A 25389-nucleotide genomic window follows, 5' to 3' on the forward strand; every position below is an offset into this window, starting at 1 on the left:
AACTGAGTGAGCTCAGAGCTCATAGACCAATCTTCGGGTAGGACTGAGACCACAATACACTCCACACACAACCCCTCGAGTTACATCCCGTACCTATTTACCGCTAGGTGAACAGGGGCCACACATAAAGAGGCTTGCCGATTTGCTTCGCCGTGCTGGGACTCGAACCCGGCCCTCTTGATTGTGAGTCGAGCGTGCTAACCACTACACTACGCGTGTGTGTGTGTGTGTGTAATTGACCTCAGTCGCTTGCTGGTCACTTAGCCAGTCTTCCCCATTACGGAGCGAGCTCAGAGCTCATAGACCGATCTTTGGGTAGGACTGAGACCACATCACACACAACACACACACTGGGAAAGCGAGGCCACAACCCCTCGAGTTACATCCCATGCCTATTTACTGCTAGGTGAACAGGGGCCACACTTTAAGAGGCTTGCCCATTTGCCTCGCCGCTTCCCGGGACTCGAACCTGGCCCTGTCGATTGTGAGTCAAGCGTGCTAACCACTACACTACTATGTTTACTAGGAAACTGTTGAGAGAGTGTGAGGGAAGAGTGGTAAGACAGAGTGTTGCATGTGTTGTGTGTGTGTGCGTGTGTTTCACTGTTTGTTTGATCTGCTGCAGTCTCTGACGAGACAACCAGACGTTACCCTTCGGATAGGCCTGAGACCAGGCACACAACACACACCGGGACAACAAGGTCACAACTCCTCGATTTACATCCCGTACCTACTCACTGCTAGGTGAACAGGGGCTACATGTGAAAGGAGATACACCCAAATATCTCCACCCGGCTGGGGAATCGAACTCCGGTCCTCTGGCTTGTGAAGCCAGCGCTCTAACCAACCACTGAGCTACCGGGCGTATGTGATGTGATGTGTGTGTGCGCATGTGCGTGCGTATGCGTTCGTGTGTGGGTGTATGTGTGTGTGTTGTGTGGAATGTCAACAGCACATATTGGAATCAATGAGCCAGATACACGACTAAGAGCTTGATAACCACTAGGGCAAAAAAAATTCTTTTTATTCTAAATAGGGAAATAATTTAAAATGGATCTATTTTGCTAATTTTGTATATAATGTATAGACAAGGACATATGCTGTATAGGTATATGTGTATGTATATATGTTAATGTAATATTTGTATATAAACTCTTTGTTGAAGGATCTTGACATACCTTGAACCGAAGATTTGTTCTGAGAAAGCAACATTTTGTTTTGACTTTTATAGATCTGAAGGTGGCTTGGTTTGTCAGCCTCACTAATAAAGAGAAAAGGACTGGTACTTGTTTTAATTTGGGTTCTCTGTATTGCTGTTGAAATTAAAATATTCAGTTGAGCTGCATGCCAACATCCAATATTGTTCTTGAAGGCAGGAGCTATCTCTCACCACTAACCTTAATGCTTCTACTGATGGTAGGTACACAATGGACATCACTCCATCACAACAACTCTAGATAACCACCAAGCCCAAATAAGCTACTGGAACTGGAAGATTAGGTTTCAATATATCAGTCACCTTTCCAGTCACACATCTAGAAATTGTACCTTAAACTTAAGCAAACCATTTTATGAGTTGTAAGGGAAGCTGTGTCAGTCACAGGTTGAAATTTGTGTATATTTTAGGAAGTGTTGCATAGCAAGTGCCAGACAAGGTCCATATTCTGGAACCTTTTGCTTTCTCACTGATAATTTCCAAAGGTTACAGATGGGGTGGCAGGATTCTCAAGACTTTCTCCTGTTAAATATGTAGAAATTTTGTTAATCTGTCACTACAACTACAAGAAAACACTTGCAAATAATTTGACTCAACTAGACCCTTTAGAAAGTAGTGGAGTTAAAGCAGACATGTTTCAAGATATTGTCTAGTGCAGAAGGTTCACTGTTAAATTGCACAGTATTAGTGGATGACTGGTGTGCATATTCGCTGAACTGAAGCACTAAGCTAATTTTAGGGAAAGAATGCTGAGCAAGGTGAAAGGACAGTACTTATCCTGCATACCATAACTGTTGAGGTGTACTGTTAAGATTACCAGTTGCTCCTCTGCACTCCACCAGTGCAGCAAACATGGGACAAATATCACACTTTATCACTGTTCATCCTGCTCCTTCTGTCCTGCATGCTGCTATTGTACCAGCCATGACTTGTATACCTAATCTAACCTGACTACCTTTACTGAAGTGCCATTTTATGTGATGTGTCCCTCCTTTGGTTGTTGATGTGGATGATGCCTGAGGGTCTACATGTCAGGTTGTTGGTCTGTGATCCTGTCTATTAACTTGAATTTTTGTCCTCTTGTTCTCTTCCCCTTTTTCAGTGTGTCCCATGAATTTTAGTTGCATTTTCCATATTTGTTGAAATTGCTTCCTATTTCTGTTTGCTTGCTTCAATACTTTCTGCCTTATTTTCCTTGCTGCCCAAAGATGTGGTGTGTTATAACTGTCATTTGCATGTCTCCACCACTCCACCTGTTCATCCCTTCACATAAGTATGTTTGCAGATGATGCCAAAATAATGAGTGACAAACCAGGAAAACTAATGTACTTCAACCAGACCTTGACAAATTGAATGATTGGGCTACTAAATTGCAAATGGAATATAATGTGAAGTGCAGCATGATAGAATTTGAAAACAGCAACAAAAGAATTAGAGAAAATTACTCATTACCTAATGAACAAATAAAGAGATCAGCAGTAGAAATAGATCTAGAAGTAATAATGATAGATAAGTTAGCAGCATGGAAATACATGAACAAAATAACTGGAGAAATATGTAATCTGCTCAAAAATATAAGAACAGCCTTCATGTGAAATACCTGGATGAAGAGATGATAAAAAAAAATTAATAAAATCAATGATAAGACCAAGACTAGAATATGCAGTGATAGTGTGGTCATTAAGGCTGAAGAAAGAAATTTGAAAACTAGAAAGGATACAGAGAGCAGCAACAAAAATAACAAGACTAAATGATCTCTCATATAAAGACAGATTGAGAGAATTGCAATTGGTAACATTGGAAGAAAGGAGGCAGAGAGACATAATAGCTATTTATAGAATTCAAGAGTGAATGGAGATGACTGACATAGAAGGTTTAGTGATAAGGGAAGTGATAGAAGAGGACAATAGGAAACTAAAAAGGAGTGCATGCAGAAGAGACTTAAAAAAAGTATAGTTTCCCGCATATATGTATAACAGCTTGGGATGAACTTGATAATGAGACTGTGTATGTAAAAACAATCCATGAATTCAAGACAAAGTTGGATGTAAAAAGGAACAAAGATGGGACAACACAAGCCTAAGTGTGGCTTTTTTCCTGTATATCACAACTCAGTAAACACACACACACACACACACACTACCCATGTAGTGTAGTGGTTAGCACGCTCGACTCACAATCGAGAGGCCAAGGTTCGAGTCCCGGCGTGGCGAGGCAAATGGGCAAGCCTCTTAATGTGTGGCCCCTGTTCACCTAGCAGTAAATAGGTACGGGATGTAACTCGAGGGGTTGTGGCCTCGCTGTCCTGGTGTGTGGAGTGTGTTGTGGTCTCAGTCCTACCCGGAGATCGGTCTATGAGCTCTGAGCTCGCTCCGTAATGGGGAAGACTGGCTGGGTGACCAGAAGGTGACCGAGGTGAATCACACACACACACACACACACATGCATGCTGAGCTTATAGAGAAGACTTGGTAGTGGAAATAATTGCATGTCACTCATAGACAAAGAAAATAAATTGATTCAGAAGTTTCTGCTGTGTTAAAAATTTTACTGCTAGAAATAAAAAAAATATTTTGAAGATTAGCAGCTCTCTCTCTCTCATATATATATATATATATATATATATATATATATATATATATATATATATATATATATATATATATATACACACACATACAGTAAGCCCCCGAATTTAGCGAAACCCGGCTTAGTGAAACCCTTATTTAGCAACTGTCTGGAAAGAGGCCAAGCCCTCAAGTTTAGCGATTTTCTCTCATATTTAGCGAATGCACCGCGCTACACTGTCCCGCCTGCATATTTATCAAGTCTGGAAAGGTTCATCCTGGGACAAAATTAGAGCCAGTCATTGCGCGAGCTGACTATGACGTCACCATTACGTTGCCAGAGAGCCAGGAAGTGGCAGAAAAATAATACTTACCTGGCACAGGAGACACTGATCATGAAGGCGATACTCTCAGGAAGAGGCTGTGTGTATTTACCTAGTTGTAATTTTACAGGGCCTGGGCTTTATACTCGTGTGGCCTTGTCTCCATATGTGTGTGTGTGTATTTACCTATTTGTGTATTACAGGGCCCGAGCTAAGCTCTGTGTCCTGTCTCCTTGTCCATTCCTGTCATATCTCTGTTTCATCTGATTGACACACACCGCGTCAACGACATGACTGCTCAGTTTATTCCACTTATCAATGCTACGATGCGGGAAACTGTATTTTCTCACGTCATTTAGACAGATGTTCTTTATTAGCTTTTTTCCATGTCCTTGGAGATGATTACTTGTGGTCACCATTATCAACTCTCTATCCAGTATGTCAATCTTGTTCACCAATTTATACATAGTTATCATATCTCCTCTTGTTCTTCTCTCTTCTAATGTGGTCAGGCCCAGCTTCCTCAGTCTTTCCTCATAGTCTAACTCCCTGAGTCCTGGTACCATCCTTGTTGCCAGGCTTTGTACCCTTCTACCTTCTTCACATTTTTCTTCATATGCGGTGACCAGACACATGCTGCATATTCTAACTGGGGTCTTATTAAGGTACATAATATCTTCTTCATCATTCCTTCATCTAGGTAGTGGAATGCAAGGCCAATATTTTGAAGCATGTTGTATGTTTTCCAAAAAATCTTGTTAATGTGTTTCTCCGGTGACAAAGTGTTTTGCACGGTTACTCCTAAGTCTTTCTCCTCATTGGTCTCTTTAATTTTCTCATCACCCAGCCTGTAATCCCAGTTTGGTCTGTATCTACTTCTTCCCATTTTCATAACATGGGTCTTGTCTATATTAAATTCCATCTGCCACTCTTTACTCCACTCATATATTTTATCAAGATCTTCCTGTAACTTGTTACAATCTTCCACATTCTTTACTCTCCTCATAATTTTAGTATCGTCCGCAAACATGTTCATATAACTGTCAATTCCTACTGGCATATCATTAACATAAATCAAAAACATGATGGGACCCAGCACTGACCCTTGTGGAACTCCACTGGTTACCTTCTTCCACTCGGACTTCCTTCCTCTCACCACTGTTCTCATTTCTCTTCCCATTAAGTAATTTTCCATCCATTTTGCTAGTTTATCATTTACTCCTCCAATCATCTTTAGTTTCCACATCAGTCTATTGTGTGGTACTTTATCAAAGGCCTTTCTCAAGTCCAGGTAGATAGCATCCACCCATCCCTCTCTATGTTGTAGTATGTCAGTCACTCTTGAATAAAAACATAATAAATTGGATACACACGATCTTCCTTTTCTGAAACCAAACTGCCTTTCACTCAGAATGTTTTCACTTTCTAGATACTCACTCCACTTAGCTTTAATTACTTCTTCACATACCTTGCACAATATACTAGTCAACGATACTGGTCTATAATTTAGCGGTTCCATTCTACTACCATTCTTATATATAGGCACAATGTCAGCTCTTTTCCACTCTTTCGGGACTAATCCTGTTCGTATGGAGGTTTCCACAATATCAAATATGGGGTTCAACAATTGATCCTTACATTCTTTTAGCAACCTCCCAGATATGCCATCAGGCCCCATTGATTTATTAATATCCAGATTGCTTATAATTTTCCTTACATCTTCCTTAGTAACCATGATGTCCTGCATTTGCTTTATTTCCGTAGGCCTTCCTCCCATAAAATGCTCCTCCTTTGTAAACACTTTGCAAAAGTTGTCGTTCAAAATTTCAGCTATCTCCAGCATCTTCATATACTTCTTCCCGTTTTTACCTTTTCTATTGCCTCCCTTTTATTTAGTTTTCCATTTATGAATTTGTAAAACATTTTGGGTCACTATCACAGTTTTCCACCACCCTCTGTTCATATTCCTTCTGTGCTGTTCTGTGTTACTTGTGTGTGTGTGTTTTGTAGTTCCTTGATAATACAGAGAGTTTCTTCCATGAAGTGTTTTCTTCTGCTTTTCACAAAGACTTCTATATAACATGCATATTAACATTATTGATAGCTAGTGTATGTAGCACAACACTGGAATACAGTACATAATCAACATTCCTTGTGAAGCTTAAAATCTGCTGGTAACATTTTGCCTTTCCATCTTTGGGGTCTAATTTTATTCAGTGCTGATGTCTAATAATTGTGTATATGGGACATTTCTCTCTCTCTCTCTCTCTCTCTCTCTCTCTCTCTCTCTCTCTCTCTCTCTCTCTCTCTCTCTCTCTCTCTCTCTCTCTCTCTCTCTCTCTCTTTTCTCACACACACAGCTTCTTCCAGAGACACACACACAGCTTCTTCCAGAGAGCACACCTTTATGATTGAGCTTTCCCCCACTTCCTGCCTCTGGTGATGTCATGGTCAGCAACCATGATTGGCTCTAATTTCTCCCACGCCACCCAGTGCCTCCAGCATTCCCACTCACACTTGAGTTATTGTGTGTGTTAATCCACTGTGAACTCATTTTTTGTGCTCCCATCCTGTTGTGTAGCAGTTTCACTATCACCATCTTCCACTAGTGGTTCTGCTGATTCTTGTAAGGTATGTTGCAGTTCTAAATACTCATACTTTACAAAGACTGATTGGTATTTTTCCTATTTAAAGTAGTATTCAAATTTGGTGAAATTCCAATTTAGCGATGGTTTCCAGACTATAGGATCGCTAAATGTCTTACTATATATACATACATACAGTAAGCCCCACATTTCTAATCTCAGCTTTATTTAACTTTATTATCTTGGCCATGGACCACCAGTCATGCTTCTTTGAATTCAAATTTCAGCCACACAGTGAACCACACGGTTCTGATGTCAGACCTCTCTCTAGACCTATCAGAACCATGTAGAGTCCCTTCAGCCATTTTGTTTGTCTACCTCTATTCTGCTAGCATGAGAACAAATTCTCATTTTTCCAACATGGCCTCTACCAGCGCAACTTACTTATAAGGATAATTTTGGTGGCACTTCAAGTTTTTCAACCTTTATATCATGTATTATTAGCTTTATTTATTGTTTATTGGTCTGTTTTTTTCTAATATGTGAAGGCAAAAGATTTTATTTCAGCTTAAAATATAGTATTTTAAGGGTCAAAAGATGGACTTTGGCATTGACCAAAGACTGATTGAGGCATTTTTAGGCAATTTATTTGGTATAAAGAACTCATGTTTGGTGAAATTCGCATTTCGCGGTACTTTTGCCAGACTAATTAATATGCCAAGTGTGGGGGCTTACTGTATTATATTATATTATATGATATCCAAAGGAGTATCATGAGAAAATCAACAAGTTTTTAGGCCATTGCAAACTTACATGATTTGGTATGTACTGATCATCATTACTACTGCATAAACTAATGGCTCCCCATCACACAGTAGACACCAACTAGAGGAAGTGGAGATCACTGGTAAGACCACTAATGTTTCTCTCTCCCATTCCACGCCTCTCTGCAGAAATGTGTGACCTGCACACGATGCAGCAGCTGTGGTAGTCCCAATGTTGCTCGCTGGCAGAAGATAACACAGAAAAGCAAGACTTTAGAAGTGACTCTGTCTGAGGAATCCCTCACCACTTACCTGGCTCTGTGCCTGCGCTGTGCTACTCTCAGGGAACAAGGCAACTACTGTCCCCTTTGCAATGGCTGCTATGAGGACTCTCACTCTCGCAGGTCAGGAATGTTGACACTCAGGAATCTCTCTCTCTCTCTCTCTCTCTCTCTCTCTCTCTCTCTCTCTCTCTCTCTCTCTCTCTCTCTCTCTCTCTCTCTCTCTCTCTCTCTCTCTCTCTCTCTCTCTCTCTCTCTCTCTCTCTCTCTCTCTCTCTCTCTCGCAGGGCATTGCTCACAGACTTTGAGATCCAAAGAAGAGTGATTTCCACCTTTGGCTTGAACAACATTGCCTATGAAATTAGGAGTAAATTTGCCATTGGGTAATTATTAAATATGTGTTTTAGTTTCGTGAAGGTTTCTAAAATGTGTGTGTGTGTGTGTGTATGTGTATTTACCTAATTGTATTTACCTAATTGTAACATATGGGAAAAGAGCTATGCTCGTACTGTCCCGTCTCCATATCTACTAATGTCCAGCTTTTTCTTAAAATCATGAATATTCCTTGCGTTGACCACTTCCACGTCTAAACTATTCCATGCTTCCACCCTTCTATGAGGGAAGCTATATTTTTTCACATCTCTCCTATAAGTGGCCATTTTAGTTTTTCCCATGCCCTCTCGACATTCTTTCATTCCACATACACAGATCTTCCCTATCCATTTTTCCATGCCAATCATCACTCTGTATATTGCTATCAGGTCTCCCCTTTCTCTTCTGTTTTCCAGGGTCGGAAGTTGCATTCTTTTCAGTCTGTCTTCATAAGTCAAATCTCTTAAGTCAGGCACCATTTTGTTGCAGCCCTCTGTACTTTCTCTAGTTTCCTTATGTGTTTCTTTAAGTTCGAGCCCACTGTATTGTTGCATATTCAAGCCTCGGTCTTATCATTGCAGTAATTATTTTCTTCATCATTTCTTCATCTAAATATACGAACGCCACTCTTATGTTCCTCAATAAGTTCAATACTTCTCCAATTATTTTGTTTATATGTCTCTCTGGCGATAGGTCATTGGTAATTGTCACCCCAAGGTCTTTTTCTTCATGACTGGTTTTATGTCTTCATTTCCTATCTTGTACATACTCCTGATTCTTCTTTCACTCTTGCCAAACTCTATTTTCTTGCATTTTGTCGTGTTGAACTCCATTTGCCATGTACAGCTCCATTTCCATATTCTGTCCAAGTCTTCCTGGAGTAGTTCGCAATCTTTGTCACATCTCACTTTTCTTAACAATTTTGCATCGTCTGCAAATAGGCTCACATAACTGGACACCCCATCCACCATGTCATTTATGTAGACCGCGAACATTACTGGTGCCAACACTGATCCCTGTGGAACTCCACTCTCCACCAAGCCCCATTCTGATGGTCTGTCCTTAATTATTGTTCTCATTTCTCTTCCTACCAAAAGTCTTCCATCCATTTTAGTAAACTGCCATGCACTCCTCCTACCATTTCAAGTTTCCAGATCAGTCTCCGGTGTGGTACCTTATCAAAGGCCTTTTTTAAATCCAGATATATTCCATCAGCCCAACCATCTCTTTCCTGTATTACATCTATCACCCTCGAATAGTAACATATCAGGTTTGTCGTGCATGAACGCCCTTTTCTAAAACCAAATTGACACTCACAAAGTATGTCATTTTTCTCCAAGAAGTCTGTCCATCTATTCTTCACCACCCTCTCACACATCTTAGCTACCACACTTGTAAGTGACACTGGTCTATAGTTCAATGGGTCTCTCTTGTTACCTGATTTATAGATTGGGACAATGTTAGCTCTTTTCCAGTCTTGGGGCACTACACCTTCCCTTAATGAGGCATCAATTACTTCACAAACTTTTTCTGCCAGTTGCTCCTGCATTCTCTTAAAATCCATCCTGATACCCCATCAGGTCCCACAGCTTTTCTCACTTCTAAACTCCCCATCATATTCTTGATCTCCTCCACAGTTACTTGAAACTCCTTCATAATCCCTTTCTGTTCCATTACCAGTGGTTTGTCAAAAGCAGTCTCCTTTGTGAATACCTTCCGAAAGCATCCATTCATAGCCTCTGCCATTTCCTGGGATCTTCACTGCATACTCCATTTACTTCTAAACTTTCAATACTTTCTCTATTTTTGATGTTGTTGTTCACATGTCTGTAAAAAGCCTTGGTTGGTCTTTACATTTATCAATTATATCCTTTTCTTGTTTCTTTCTTTCTTCTCTTCTAATCAACACATATTCATTTCTTGCTCTTTTGTAACTTTCCCACTGCTTAATCCGTCTTTTCCTTCTCCACCTCTTCCATGCATCCTCTTTTCTTGTTCTAGCCTTTTCACATCTATCGTTAAACCAGTCCTGCTTTCCAACTTCTCTATGTTGTCTTATTGGTACAAATTTTTCTCACCTTCTTTGTATATTTTTATAAATTCCTTCCACTTTTCATTTGCTCCTTAGCACTCTTGAATTTCATCCAATTTGTCTCTTGAAAGAATTTCTTTAGGTTTCCAAAATCTGTCTTGGCATAATTCCATCTTCCCACTTTATATTCTTCATTTCTTCTAGATTTCTCTTCATCTATCACCTTGAACTCCAAAACTGCATGATCACTCTTTGCTAAAGGGCACTCCACCCTCATCTCCTCAATGACCATTGGCTCTGTACTAAAGACCAAGTCCAGTCTTGACGATGCTCCCTCTCCTCCAAACCTAGTATCTTCTTTGACCCACTGAGTTAACACATTTTCCATTGCCAGTGTCAATAGTGTATTTCCCATGTTGTCTCTGATCCTTCCATTGACCAGTCCTCCCAACACACCTCTTTACAATTAAAATCTCCCATCATTATAGTTCGTTCACAGCCACCCAACATTTCTTCCAGACATGTTCCTGTATCACTTATCATTTCTTCATATTCCTGTACTGACCATGCATTTGTCTTAGGTGGTACGTACACCACTATGTAGTGCCTCTTTTTCCTTCATTAGTTTCTGCTCTGATCTTTAGCACTTCTGCCTTTCCCATACCTTCTTTCACTTGATCCACCTTTATATCTTTTTAACCAGCAACATCACTCCTCCTCCCATCTTACCTACTCTATTTCTTTTCCAAACATTATATTTCCTTCTCCAACCATCATCAGGTCTTCTCCTCTCTCAGTTTTGTTTCAGTAAGACCCACAATATCTGGGTTCTTGTCCCTCAAGTAATCGTTGAGTTCTAAAATCCCGATATCACTCCATTTATGTTGGAATACATTACATTCCGCTCATACGTAAGTTTCTTTAGTCCTTTCTTGCTGTACTTTTCTGGGTTATGAACCACTTCCTCAGTCTCATATCCAAGATTCTCCAGAAAAACTCTTTCTTCTCCTCTTCTGTCCTCTCTTCATTTTTTTCAAAGCCTCCTTTCTCAACTCATTTAACATTTCTCTTTCCTTTTCACCGAGATCTCTTCTCAACCAAATCTTCCTTGTTGTTTCCTGCTGGGCTAGCCTCCATGACTTCTCCACCAATTCATCTACATCCTTTTGTGACTTAAGTTTGATTCTTATTGGCCTCATACCTTCTCCTGTGAACTTTCCAATTCTATGGAAGTCCTCTATTTCTTGTACTAGGTCTTTTCCTCCTCCTGCACCACATTAATGATATTATTTATCACCTTTTTTATGTTTTTCTCTCTCTCCATTTTACTCGGTGTCTTATCCTCCTCCACACCAAATATCACCACACATCTCTTTTTGTCTACAGTTTCCCTCATCAATGTCTCATTTGACTTAATAACCTTCACCACTTTCTCAGCAATCTTCTCTTCTATGATCTGTTGATCTGTAATTTCAGCAAGGCCCAAAGTTTTCTCCCCAGATTTCCTTTTCCAGACTTGCAACTTTGTAATTTACCTCCTTTCTTTCCACTTCCTGACTTTTTTTCCATTCAGCCTGCTTCTCCATCACTTTTCCTAAAGATTCTCCACATTTGTCGCAATTCACTTTAATTAGCTTAACTTCCTCTTTCAGTACTTGTGTCTGTGTGTGTGTGTGTGTGTGTGTGTGTGTGTGTGTGTGTGTGTGTGTGTGTGTTTCACTGTTTGATCTACTGCAGTCTCTGACGAGACAGCCAGATGTTACATTGCCTATGAAATTAGGAGTAAATTTGCCATTGGGTAATTATTAAATATGTTTTAGTTTCGTGAAGGTTTCTAAAATGTGTGTGTGTGTGTGTGTGTGTGTGTGTATGTGTGTGTGTGTGTGTGTGTGTGTGTGTGTGTGTGTGTGTGTGTGTGTGTGTGTGTGTGTGTGTGTGTGTGTGTGTGTGTGTGTGTGTGTGTGTGTGTGTGTGTGTGTGTGTGTGTGTGTGTGTGTGTGTGTGTGTGTTTCACTGTTTGATCTGCTGCAGTCTCTGACAAGACAGCCAGACGTTACCCTATGGAACGAGCTCAGAGCTCATTATTTCCAATCTTCGGATAGGCCTGAGACCAGGCACACAACACACACCGGGACAACAAGGTCACAACTCCTCGATTTACATCCCGTACCTACTCACTGCTAGGTGAACAGGGGCTACACGTGAAAGGAGACACACCCAAATATCTCCACCCGGCTGGGGAATCGAACCCCGGTCCTCTGGCTTGTGAAGCCAGCGCTCTAAGCACTGAGCTACCGGGCGTGTGTGTGTGTGTGTGTGTGTGTGTGTGTGTGTGTGTGTGTGTGTGTGTGTGTGTGTGTGTGTGTATTTACCTAGTTGTAACATACAGGAGAATAGCTATGCTCGTGCTGTCCCATCTCCATATCTATGCAAATCCAACATTTCCTTGGGCTGATTGATTGTTTTTGCTTCAATGACTCTCTTATCTAAACCGTTCCACACCTCTACACATCTTTGTGGAAAGCTGAACTTCTTGATATCTCTCCTGCAGGGTTCCTTTCATAATTTCTTTCCACGTCGTCTTGTGTCACTGTTGTCCCAGATTAGTAAGTCTTCTCTATCTAATTTTTCCAGTCCATTCATTGCTCTGTACACTGCTGTTAGATCATCTCTTTCCCTTCTCTGTTCTAAGGTTGTAAGACTTAGTATTCATAGCCTTTCTTCATTTGACTTCTTAAACTTGGGGGAAGCTTTGTTGCTGCACTCTTTATTCTCTCTGGTTGCCTTATGTGTCTCTTTTTGTTCAGTGACTGTACTGTAGTTGCATATTCTAATTTTGGCTTTATTAGAGTCGTTAATTTTTTTTTATCATATCTCATGTATGTAAGTGAATGTCACACATATTTCTCAAAAGTTCATAGGCATTTCCTGTAATTCTATTTATGTGCTTTTCTGGTGACAAGTATCCACAATGATTACTCCTAGGTCTTTTACTTCAGACTTTTTAATTTCTTGATTCCCCATTGAGTAAACTCCCTTTGTCCTTCTTTTGCTCATTCCAAATTCTGATATGCTGCACTTTTTTGTATTAAATTCCATTTCCCATGTGAGTGACCATTCCGCTATTTTATCCAAGTCTTGTTGTAGCGCCTCACAATCTTCTCTTCTATTCACCCTCCTCATTAATTTAGCATAATCTGCAAACAGACTGATGTAACTGTCTATATTTTGTTCAAGTTCCACAGTAACCTTTTGTGTGGGACTATGTCAAATGCCTTCTTTAGATCTAGGTATATGCAGTCCACCCAGCCATCCATTTCTTGCACTATGTCAACCACTCTTGACTAGAAGCTTTCTAAATTTGTGACACAAGATCTTCCACTTCTTAATCCATGTTGTCTATCTCTGAACATACCTTTCTGCTGCAGATATTCCATCTGTTTCTTCTTTATTATCCTTTCACATATTTTGCTATTACACTAATCTGTAGTTTAATGAATCCTCCTTATTTCTCCTTTTGAATATGGGCACAATATCTTTTCTAGTCTGTTGCTACTTTATCCTCTGTTAAGGAACTCATAATGATGTTGTGGACTTTGTCTGCTAACTGATGACTGCATTTCTTGAAAGTCCAGTTTGACACTCCATCAGGACCTGAGGCTTTCCTTACATCTTGTTCTTCCATTATTTTCCTTAATTCTACTGACACTTGTATGTATGTGTATGTGTGTGTGTGTGTGTTTGTGTGTGTGTATATATATGTGTAATTCACATATGAGTTGTTTACCCACAGATGATGGAGTGTGGGCGGTGCAGGGAGTGGGTACACGCCCACTGTGAGGGCCTCAACAATGAGCGCTATCAGATCCTCAGTTTCTTGCCTGACACAGTGGAATATGTCTGCCGCAGCTGCATGGTGGACAGCACCTCCAGCTGGTTGGATGCTGTCAGCAGTGAACTGCTGGCTGGGTGTGAGGCCGTCTTGCAAGCTCTCCTCAATAGCAAGTGTGCCAGACATCTGCAAAAGAGAGACACTTCTAAACTGTCTTCCTCGGGACTCCTCACCCCATCCCCCTTTCCTGACACCCCAATCCTGGAGAAGGGTGAGGAGGGGCCCTTGGAGAGGATGGAGGACGAACAGAGCCCTGTTGAAGCAACAGCAGGAGGAAGTAAAGTCTCAGCAGAATCTCCAGGACCAACCTTGTCCTTAGGGTATGAACAGGCAACTCTTCCCTTTCCTGAGTGCAGCGCTGCCTCAGAGGGTGTTGTGACACTGCCAACACCTGTAGAGAGTGTGTGTGAGTCAGCTAAGGCCAGCCATATAAGAGACCTTAGCATGGAAGTGGAGTCCAGCCAAGTGCCAAGCAAGCCTATCAAAGAGTCTACATCAGGAGACGGCACACTTTTAGGGACTTCTTTGAGCTCTGCAGAGGGTATATCTCAGGGTGAAGCAGTTCATCTAAAGCCTGCTGCTGAGCAGGCCTTAGCTCCATTGTACAGTCAGACAAAACCCATGGCAGCTAGCAGTAATATTGAAAGAAGTGGTTGTGCTGATGTCTCAGACAAAACTGATCTCAAAGAAAAGACTGTCAAAGAGAAAACTGAAGAAGAGGTGCAGTTGTTGCCTCGTCGACAGACTCGCTCGTGTACCGCTGGCTCGGCACCTGCTGCTGGAGTCTCCACTGACCCCATCAAGCTGAAGGAATGCTCTGTGAGGCTGGAAGACATCTGCAAGTCTAAGTCCCCTGCCTCATCTCCTGTCAAGAGTAAACCAATTGATCAAGCTGCAACACCTAAAACTGAAACTCCTGTGAATGTAGAAATGAGTGAGCTGCCTCAGGAGCCTTTGGTTGAAAAGCCGGCATTCCCAGAAGCTGGAGAAAAAGACACTAAAGGCATTTCTAAGGAAATAGAAAGTATAAGTCACATAGAGGAAAAGGAACCTGGAGTCTTAACACGAGAGGCCCTACAGAGCCTCCTTCCCCTCAGTGACACTGGAGTGTCCTGCACACAGGTGGACGGCCCAAACGACGAGACCACAGCCACTTCTCGGGTGATGAGGAACCTGTTTATGGGAGACAGGAACCAGATGATGCTGGAGACCACAGGGCTGCTGGACGCCAAGACGGATGCTGCCGAGGGGAGGAGCCTGGCCCAGGTGGAGGCACAGATCATTAGTCCCAAAGATAAGATAACAAAAGACATAGATGATGACTGTGTGAGCAGTGAAGAGAGTTCTTCTTGTGACACAGACACAGAAATAGAGAGCATCCAGGATGACCCTGAGGAGCCGAGGGATCTGTACTCGGTGAAGGACAAACTGAAGGAGAAGAAGTACGAGTCGGTGCTGCAGTTCCATGTGGACATGGTGAGGATCATAGAGAACGGACGGCACCTCAACCGCAGCCAGATCCGCAATGTTCAGGCCACCTACGCAAAGCACATGAAGGAGTGCTTCCCGTGGTTTGATGTCAAGTCGGCCAATGTGTTCGACCTGGTGGACAAGCAGCGGCCATTCCCGGTGCCCCACCAGGACCACAGCTACATTGCCCGCACCCTGATGTCTGGCTCACGCCATTTCACTCTGCGAGACGCTCCCATCTTCAGGAAGCGCTCCACCAGCCCCTCCAAGTGGCTACACCACGGCCCTCCTGACCGCCGAAAATGTGTGTTGTGCAGCCGAGAGGGCGACGATGACCCCAACTCGTCAGGCCGCTTGCTGTACTTGGGCCAGGACGAGTGGCTGCACGTTAACTGTGGCCTGTGGTCCTCTGAGGTATATGAGGAGGTGGACGGGGGGCTGCAGAACGTGTACCTGGCGGTGAATCGTGGCCGCCTCATCAAGTGCTCAGCTTGCCTGGAGCGCGGCGCCACGGTGGGCTGCTGCCACAAGTCGTGCCAGGCCACCTATCACTTCATGTGTGCCCGTCGTGCCTGCTGCCAGTTCATGGAGGACAAGAGGATATTCTGCCCACAGCATGAGAGCATCTCCAATGGGGCAGAGAAGTCTGACGATTTCAAGGTGAGTCGCTGCGTTTATGTTGACATGGACTGTGAAAAGAAAAAGTGGAAGCAGGTGGCTGGCAACCGGGTCAGCATCACCCTGGGCGCCCTCACCATCAAGAACCTCGGCAGAATCGTGCAGGAGTCAGACAGCTCCGAGGCACTGATCCCAGTGGACTTTGTGTGCAGCCGCCTATACTGGAGCACTGTGGATCCCACCCGCCAGGTGACCTACACCTGCCGCACCCGCCGGGTGATCCCCACACTGGAGGACGCCTCACTGCTGGGCGACGCTGCCTTCCACAAGACCATCGACCACTCTCTGGGGGAGGACACGGTGCACTGGGAGATGGCTGCCGTCAAGAAGTGGTTTAAGCAGCTGGAGGAGCGCAAGGTAGAGAAGAAGTCCCGGGAGACCAACATCATCCCGCCCCACCTGTGTCCCCTGTACCGCAGCATCAGGGAGAAGGAGGAGGAGGAGCGGGGCGCCCGGCAGGAGGTGCGATGCAGGACACCGCCCGCCTTGGTGGAGATGGATGTGCGCCAGTGCATTGACGACATCATCGACAAGGTGAGTCGCTCAGTGGAGGAGGAGAGCTTACTCCTGGAGACAGACTTGCCTGCCATCACAACCTACGATGACAGTGAACTGATATCAATGGTGCTTAATGACCTGGATGGGTGTGACCCCATCCCCCTAGAATCAACCTCAGGCAGACCAAGCCCACTAGATATTGACTTCCTGAGCCACTGCGATCATATGATGGACTCAGGGAAAGTGACTCACTCAGGAACCATGACTCAGGAGGCTCAGGAACCAGACTGTGACCCACAAGTGATAATGGATACAGACGCTCCCCTTGCTGTGGCCCATCAGGCCTTCGAGGAGGAGCCCACTGAGGCTGATGTGAAGGAGCCCATCCTTCAGACGCTACCTCCCCCCCCAGCCCAAGACCTCACCTCCCTGCCCTCCACATCAGCCCCTCTGCCCCCCACCAGCCACATCACAATGGGCCAGGACCAAGTCAACAACACTGGTAGCAACACCAACACTACAGCAGACACCTGCAACTCATGCAATAAGGAGAATAAGAATGACACAGGCAGCAGTGGCAGCAGCAGTAGCAGTAGCAGCAGCAGTAGTAACAGTGGCAACAACAGTAGTAACAGCAGCACCAGTAGCAGCAGTAGCAGTAGTAGTAGCAGCAGCAGCAGCAGTAGCAGCAGCAGCAGCAGCAGCAGCAGCAGTAGTAGCAGCAGCAGCAGCAGCAGCAGTGGAAGCAGCAGCAGTAGTGAGGCTTCCTGTGTCATCAACCCTGCGCTGCCTGGCAGCAGTCCAGAGCGGTGTTCAGATGGCATGGCAAGCACCACCAGCAGCCCAGAAAGTTTGTCCCGGGGTGGCTCAGACCACAACACCAGCACTGACACCGGCCACGGCAGCACTGACAGCAACAGTGGCAGCGAGATGTCCTCCCAGGGATTCAGCACCAAGAGCCCAGGCCCTTCAGTTTCAGGGAAGCCCTCCTCCTCCCTCAAGCAAATCTGCCGGGTGCTGCCCATGCCCTCCACCAATAGCCGGCGGTCGTCCTCCACCAGTGACCACAGTGACTCTGTCCCACACGGTGCACCACCCCCACCGGCCACCCAGCAGTCCCCACGGCACTCTGATGAGAATGAAGGAACCAACATTGGCGGGAAGGGCAGTGAGCGCAAGAAGATCTGCATGAAGAGGAACTACCGCACAGTGATCAAGAAGTACCCGCTGCGCAGTGGCATGCGAAAGAGCAAGCCATATGAGACCGTCCAGATAGAGATCAACGAGACTATCGAGATCCCAGGGGGTGAAGGGCCCGGCATGGTGCACAAGAGTCTCAAGAGGAAGTGGAGTGGCATCCTGGACTCTGAGGAGGAGGACGAGGAGGATGGCTGCCAGAAGGATGCTGGGGGTAGGTCTCAAGGCCAGGACGAGAACACCAGCCCTGGGAGTGACGGCGAAAACTCTAAGGAGAACGCTGTCTCCAAGAAGGTCCTCAAGTTCTCAGACGACAACAATGACATCACAGTGAGCATCGTCAACAACAACAACAACCTATGTGAGTTCTCCAAGTCCCGCAGCCACCGCTACCGCCACAAGACCGTGTTGCAGTTGGATGGGGCAGCAGACGGCTCTTCCTCCAGTGCTGAGATGAGCGAGAGTCAGGACGAAGGGACAGGTGAGGAGAGGACAGCTCGCTCCCACAGCCAGGATGATCCTCAGACACCACCGCTGCACTCCTCCCTGGCCATGCGCATCAAGGAGCAGAGTCTGGCACGTAGTTCACCTGGAGAGGAGGGCCCATACAAATGTTCCAAGTGCAAGAGGCTTTACAGGTGAGTCTTATTATTATATTTTTTGTTCTCTCTCTCTCTCTCTCTCTCTCTCTCTCTCTCTCTCTCTCTCTCTCTCTCTCTCTCTCTCTCTCTCTCTCTCTCTCTCTCTCTCTCTCTCATGGAACCAGTGCTACAAAATGCTTAATAGCACAGGAATCAGATGTTGGCTGACTGTTCAAGACTCCATTTTTCCAAGAGTGCCATGGCTTTGGTCTATATGTGTGAATATTCCTTGAAACTCTTAAAACATTTGCTCACTTCTAGATGTCTCCAGTGTTGATAAGGGGAATCAATCCATTCTGGAAAAGCTTCTCAAAAATTATCCAGTTTTAGCTTACTATTCCTGACAGAGTGAGAAAACATAGCAAAAAGATAGCTGGTCTTGCCTTCAGCACTCATTTGTGTCTCATTGAGCTTTGAGCCTGTGTAGATGACACGCCTCATCTCAGGGCACAGGGCCATTTTGACATTGTATAAACATTTAGTTTTAGCTGGCCCAGGTTTCCCCATGGTTTATTGACAGCCTGGTGGAAGGATGAAGATTTTAGCTGAGGCCTGTAGACTAGTAGTTGTCATCATGCCCATCGCAACAAGGCCAGCAAACCTTGCAATTGCTTAGGGCCCCGAGCTGGCCAGCTGCCCCCAGACAGCGACTGGTTAAGAATTAAATGCAATGACCGCTGGTGGTAGATTTTTTTGTAAATGTTCAAAGGTTTTTTTAATATATTTCATAGTTATATTTAATAAGGTGTGATCTCAAACAACATGTCTTTGCTGTGATTCTTGTAGGCTTATGGGCTTTGGGCGGTAGCCAGGGTGGGATGGGAAGGCTTTTGAGTTTTTGCTGTGGTCCTGGGTTGTGTGCTGGGGAAGAGGGAGGGGGCGGGGCCTCCATGTCCATTTTGCTTGGTGTCCCCAAATGTCTTGAAAAGGCCCTGCTTGTCATTAGGCATATTAGGTGCTGCACCATGGGAGCACTTCATGACAGTGGCTTTCATTATAATCCTTGTAGCTTCAGTGCCAAATATTAGAGGTATATTGATAGAGGTGGTAAATGTAGAAGCTTGAGTAGGCAGCTCAACACAGTGGTCATGCTTCCCTCCCCAGGACCAAGGAGAGCTGTGAGAAGCACATTGAGACCTGCACATTTGAAGTAGACAGCTCCAGTACGTCAGATGAAGATGAGGAATATGAGGACAATCTCCACTCAGATGAGGAAGACAACAAAGATGAGGATGACAACCAGGGTCTCACAGAACCATTATCCCCCAAGGTGGAGGCTTCAACCTCCCAGTACCCCCCAACCCCCAGTGTGTCCAGTGTAGGAGAGTACCTCTCCTCTCCCCCTGAACTTTCTTCTGGTCAGCATTCCATGGAGGGGCAAGAAATTTCCCTAATTGGTAATCTGGTCTCCAATATAGAGCAAGGCCTCTCCAGCACCCCTCTGCAACAGATGGATATCTCCAAGCCTACTGAGTTCCTAGGGACATCTAGCACAGACAGTGAGGAACCAGCAGTAAAGAAGCAGAGGCTGGACCCCGCCCTGCCACGCCAGCCCGGCGTGCACCGGCAGGTCAGGACAGCCATCAAAAAGTCACCTGGCAGTGGAGAGGATGTGGAACTGTTGGGTGTGGTGCGGAGTGCCCCACCTCCTGGTACAGATGTTTTCGTGCCTCCACCTGTGTCCCCCGTCAAGTTCAGCCCCATCGTCAAGAAGAGTGCCAGTCCTCGCCGCTACACCAACATCCGACTGATGCGGGGCAACCGAGGCTACCAATACCGCCGGGCACCACCTCACATGCCCACCCAGGACCAATACCACGGGGCTGCCTCCAGCCTACCTCTACCACCTACTGCTGCAGCTCCAATCCAAGTGACTATGCACCCCATGGCTAATACTTCAGGCCAGATCCTGACCCAGGCCACCCCTCCCTTCCAGCAGTTTGGCAACCAGTCCACTTACACACCTGCCGCCCAGCTAGCCTCCACCGTCACCCACCTCAGCCCTGCCTTACAGGTGGGACCTCAGGTCACCCAAGTGGCCCCACAAGTGTCTCCACAGGTCAGCCCACTTCTTACCATGGTGTCCACGCCATCAGTGGCTGTGCCACAAGGCTACACACTGCAGTATGTGGGCAGCTTCAGGGACGGGGAGATGGCTTCGGGGGGTAGCAGCCTGGTGACATACCCGGCTGCTCCAGTGGTGGTGCCTCAGCCACAGCTGGTAATGACACCTCAGCAGAGCTCTGTGGTAATGCCACAGATGGTCAACACCAATATCACATATTCCTTCACCTCGCCAGACACGCTTCTCATCAATCAGCCAGCTGTGGTGCCAGGCATGCAGCCAGTGCAATACTTGACACAGCAGCAGCACCAGCAGCAGTCAAGTCAGCCTCAGCAACACCAGCAACAACCCCACCAACAGCAGCAGCAACAACAGCAGCAGCAGACACAGCTGCTGCACCATCCAGAACACCAGCAAGTTACACCTGTCATGCAGTACAGCCAGACAACCATGTCCCCACAGCACACACAGATGTCTGTGTCTCACATGCATAACACACAGCAAGTGCATGCTCCTTGCATCCAATTGTCTGACTTGCAGGCCAACCCTGTATGTCTCCCCAACCAGCACCAGCATCAACAACAACAGCAGCAACAGCATCAACATCAGCACCAGCACCAGCACCAGCACCAGCACCAGCAACAACAACAACAGCAGCAGCAACAGCAGCAGCAGCAGCAGCATTCCCAGCCAGCCATTGTGTCCCGAGAGTTGTCCTTCACTAGTAGCAAGCAGATTCCTGCTCACCAGAGTGTGCTGAGTGCCCCAGGCACTGTTGACCTGCCACTCAGTCTGTCTGCAGCATCCACCATCGGCACTTACTCCGTCCCCACCCCCCGGCCCCGGCCCCAGGCCTCCGTAGCACCCCAGGTCATTAGGCCACAGCCCGTGCAGACCACAGCCTCTCAGGATAACAATCTCATGGACACCCAGACCCACTCCCGCCTGCCATTTGCAGACCGGCCGCTGGTGGGAGGCGTGAGGACCGTGGCCACTGTAGCCCCGGCCATCATCACCACCTCTGTGGTGTCAGTCTCCACCTGCAGCATGGCCACCAAACTGACTTCTGTGGAAACCACTCCCAAGATAGCCACAGTGAGGCCCAGGCCCACCTACAGCTACCGGGATGCCATGAGGGAGAAGCAGCTGGAGAGGCAGAAGCAGAGGCAGGAAATCATTCAAATAAACCAGGTACAGGCACCTGCAGGACACCAGGAGTTTCTCAAAGAGCAAGAGGGATCCCAGACAGTTGCATCTGACTCTGAGAGCGATTCCGAAAATGAGACCACATGTCCGGAGACAGAGAAGGATGAGCGTCTGGAGACACAATCTTACAAGCTGGTGCTGAGGAAAGACAGTACGTTGAGCTCTGGCTTCAACGTGCTGCCTATATCAGGTCCTGCCACACCCCTCCCCGCCCCAGAGGTGAAAGAGCTACGGATAAAGGCTAAGGTGTCTGTAGGTCCTAAGAGGAAGACCAAAAATCGTGACCGTGAGAAGGACCTCATCATTGTGAACAAGGACACCACCAACGACTTGTATGTCAATGAGCAGCTGCCTAACTTGTCCCTCCAGCAGCCAGTCCACACACCCTCAGATGATCCGGCCCTGTTTGACAAGCCCAAGACGTGCAGCACGGAGCCCTACATTGTGTTTGAGCTCACCTCCGACGACGGCTTCCGGGTGGAGTCCCGCCACATCTCAGAGGTGTGGCAGAAAGTGTTTGATGCCGTGGCAGCTGCCCGGGCAAGCATGAGAGTGGACTCCAAGATGCCAACCAACATGCAGCAGCCTGGCCCAGGTGGAGCCATGTCTGGACTCCACATGCTGGGTCTCACCCACAATGCAGTCCAGTATCTCCTGGAGCAGCTCCCTGGGGCCAAGGACTGCCACAAGTACTCCTTCCAGGTGAGTGCTCCTCCATTCTTACTGACAGGCAGTGATTGTATTTTTGTGCCATTCAAGGATGGTAGTGATAAGTGTGCATTGATTTCTCTTGTTCTTTGCCTTCACAGTTCCACCGGCGGCCACAGGAGGAAGGCGCTGTGGAGGAGAACCCGAGTGGGTGTGCCCGCACAGAGGCCTTCAAGACTCGCTCCCCATATGACATCTTCAGCTGGCTGGCCTCCAAACACCGCAGGATGCCAGAACGCTCCCTTGTCCAGCAGGAGGAGATCCAGCTCTCCACTAGGTAATGGCTTGACATGGTGAATACACACGGCCTTGAGAAATGAGTGTCACCAGCAATTGTAGCACAGAATGTGTGGTGCAGCACCCAAATTCACATGTGTTGTGCATTTCAGACGTGCCACCAGCCTGGAGCTCCCCATGGCTATGAGGTACCGCCACCTGCGAGAGACGGCTAGGGAAGCAGTGGGAGTGTTCCGCTCCAACATCCACGGCCGAGGGTTGTTCTGCAAGCGTGACATTGATGCCGGGGAGATGGTCATTGAGTATGCCGGCCAGGTGGGTGCTCTTTGCCTTGTGCATGACTTTTTTCATCGTTTTATCTAACCCTTAAACTGCGGCGATCGCTTATATAATCAAGCCTCTCGAGTACTGTGACGCGGCGATCGCTTATGTAATCATGAATTTTCGCAGGGAATGTTTTGAATTTTCGTGGCGCGTTTCCCTTCAGACCTGCTCTTATGACTCCTCCCCACTTAGTGTTGCCATCATGAGGGCTCCAGATACTATAACAAGGGCCTCACTTGAGTTTTTACGGAAAAGTGGGAGACACCTGGCAACTCCTCTTGACTCGTCGGGTAGAATCCAACCTTGAGTATCATAGAAAACATAGAAAACTTTATAAGGGAGACCAAATTATGCTATAGTTTATTACTTCTATCTCAATCAAGAGATTATTGTTATTATATCAGCTTCTTACGGCATAGGGGCAACAATCCTAGTAGCATTTTGAGCTGTGGTATTTTACAGAGGACTTGTGTCATGCAGGACACACAGAAACACACACACACACACACACACACACACACACACACACACACACACACACACACACACACACACACACACACACACACACACACACACACACACACACACACACACAGCTCTATCATACACAATATGTACAAAACATCTGCACAGTGAATTCGTGTCTCTCGTACACACGCGCACACACACATACACACACACACACACACACACACACACACACACACACACACACACACACACACACACACACACACACACACACACACACACACAGGCATAAAGAAACAATAGAAAGGTTAAAAGGAGAGAACGGGATGGTGGAAGACCCAAAAAGTATGGCAGAACTATTAAATAAAAAATTCCAGGAGGTCTTTACTAAAGAATCCAAATTTGAGAGGCCACAGGGTAATAGAGAGACAATCTATATGAAAGAGAATAAAGTAACCAAGCTTGAAATAAAAGAGTTAATGAAGGAACTGGATGAAGAGAAGGCAATGGGACCGGATGAAGTCTCAGGCAGAATACTGAAAGAATGTAGGGAAGAACTAGCAAGTCCTATATACAACATCATAAAATGCTCAATAGAAAATGGAACAGTGCCAGTAGAATGGAAAAGAGCTGAGGTGGTTCCCATATATAAGAGTGGAAGGAAAGAAGAACCTTTAAATTACAGACCGGTATCACTAACTAGTGTAATATGCAAGATGTGTGAAAGAATAATAAAGAAACAATGGATCGAGTTCCTTGAAGACAACAAATTAATATCAAATAGCCAATTTGGTTTTAGAAAAGGACGGTCTTGTGTAACTAATTTATTGAGTTTCTATTCTAGAATAGTTGATAGAGTACAAGAGAGAGAGGGATGGGTTGACTGCATCTATTTGGATTTAAAAAAGGCGTTTGACAAAGTGCCACACGCAAGATTACTGTGGAAGTTAGAGGAGAAGGGTGGCTTAAAAGGAAGCACATTGAGATGGATAGAAAATTATTTGAGGGGGAGAGAAATAAGGACGGTAGTTAAAGATATGAAGTCCAAGTGGAGAGCAGTAGAAAGCGGAGTGCCACAGGGGTCAGTATTGGCACCAATACTTTTCCTCATTTATATTAACGACATGCCAGAAGGAGTGAACAGCTACATAAATTTGTTTATGGATGATACGAAACTGTGCAGAGTTATAAAGCAAAAGGAGGATTGTGAAATACTGCAAGAAGACCTAAATAAGATCTGGGAATGGAGTAAGAAGTGGAAATGGAATTCAATGTGAACAAAAGCCATGTCATGGAAATGGGAAAGAGTGAAAGACGACCTGTGGGAATCTATAAGATGGGAGATGGTGTAGAACTGGAGAAAGTCAAAAGGAAAAGGACTTAGGAGTGACGATGGAAGAAAACAATCAACCAGTAAGCCATATTGATAGAATTTTTAGAGAAACATATAATTTGCTGAGGAATATTGGAGTAGCATTTCACTACATGGACAAAGAAATGATGAAGAAATTGATAAATACTATAATAAGACCTAGATTGGAATATGCAGGAGTAGTGTGGACCCCTCATAAAAGAAACACATAAGAAAATTGGAGAGGCTACAAAAATGGCTACAAGAATGGTCCCAGAACTTGAAGGGATGACATATGAGGAGAGACTAAAGGCTATGGATCTACCAACCTTGGAACAAAGAAGGAGAGAGGAGACCTGATACAAGTCTATAAATTGATCAACGGAATGGACCAAGTGGATAATGAGAAACTGATCCTGAGAGAAGAATATGACATCCAAGCACAAGATCGCATAGTAAAAAGCTGAGAAAGGGAAGATGTCTGAGAGATATTAAAAATATAGTTTCC

General features: G+C 45.4%; 1 protein-coding gene across 1 annotated transcript in view; it reads left to right on the top strand.

The window, feature by feature from the left end:
• LOC123501368 overlaps nucleotides 1-25389 on the top strand; it is a 48936-nt gene that overhangs the window by 15459 nt on the left and 8088 nt on the right. The window contains exons 11-16 of the mRNA XM_045250173.1: nucleotides 7645-7859; nucleotides 11617-11620; nucleotides 13934-18513; nucleotides 19621-22489; nucleotides 22597-22772; nucleotides 22885-23047. Of these exons, the coding sequence (XP_045106108.1) occupies nucleotides 7645-7859; nucleotides 11617-11620; nucleotides 13934-18513; nucleotides 19621-22489; nucleotides 22597-22772; nucleotides 22885-23047 (8007 nt within the window). The remainder of the gene's footprint in view (nucleotides 1-7644; nucleotides 7860-11616; nucleotides 11621-13933; nucleotides 18514-19620; nucleotides 22490-22596; nucleotides 22773-22884; nucleotides 23048-25389) is intronic.

This window comes from Portunus trituberculatus, chromosome 9 (assembly GCF_017591435.1).
Source record: "Portunus trituberculatus isolate SZX2019 chromosome 9, ASM1759143v1, whole genome shotgun sequence".
Classification (NCBI taxonomy): domain Eukaryota; kingdom Metazoa; phylum Arthropoda; class Malacostraca; order Decapoda; family Portunidae; genus Portunus; species Portunus trituberculatus.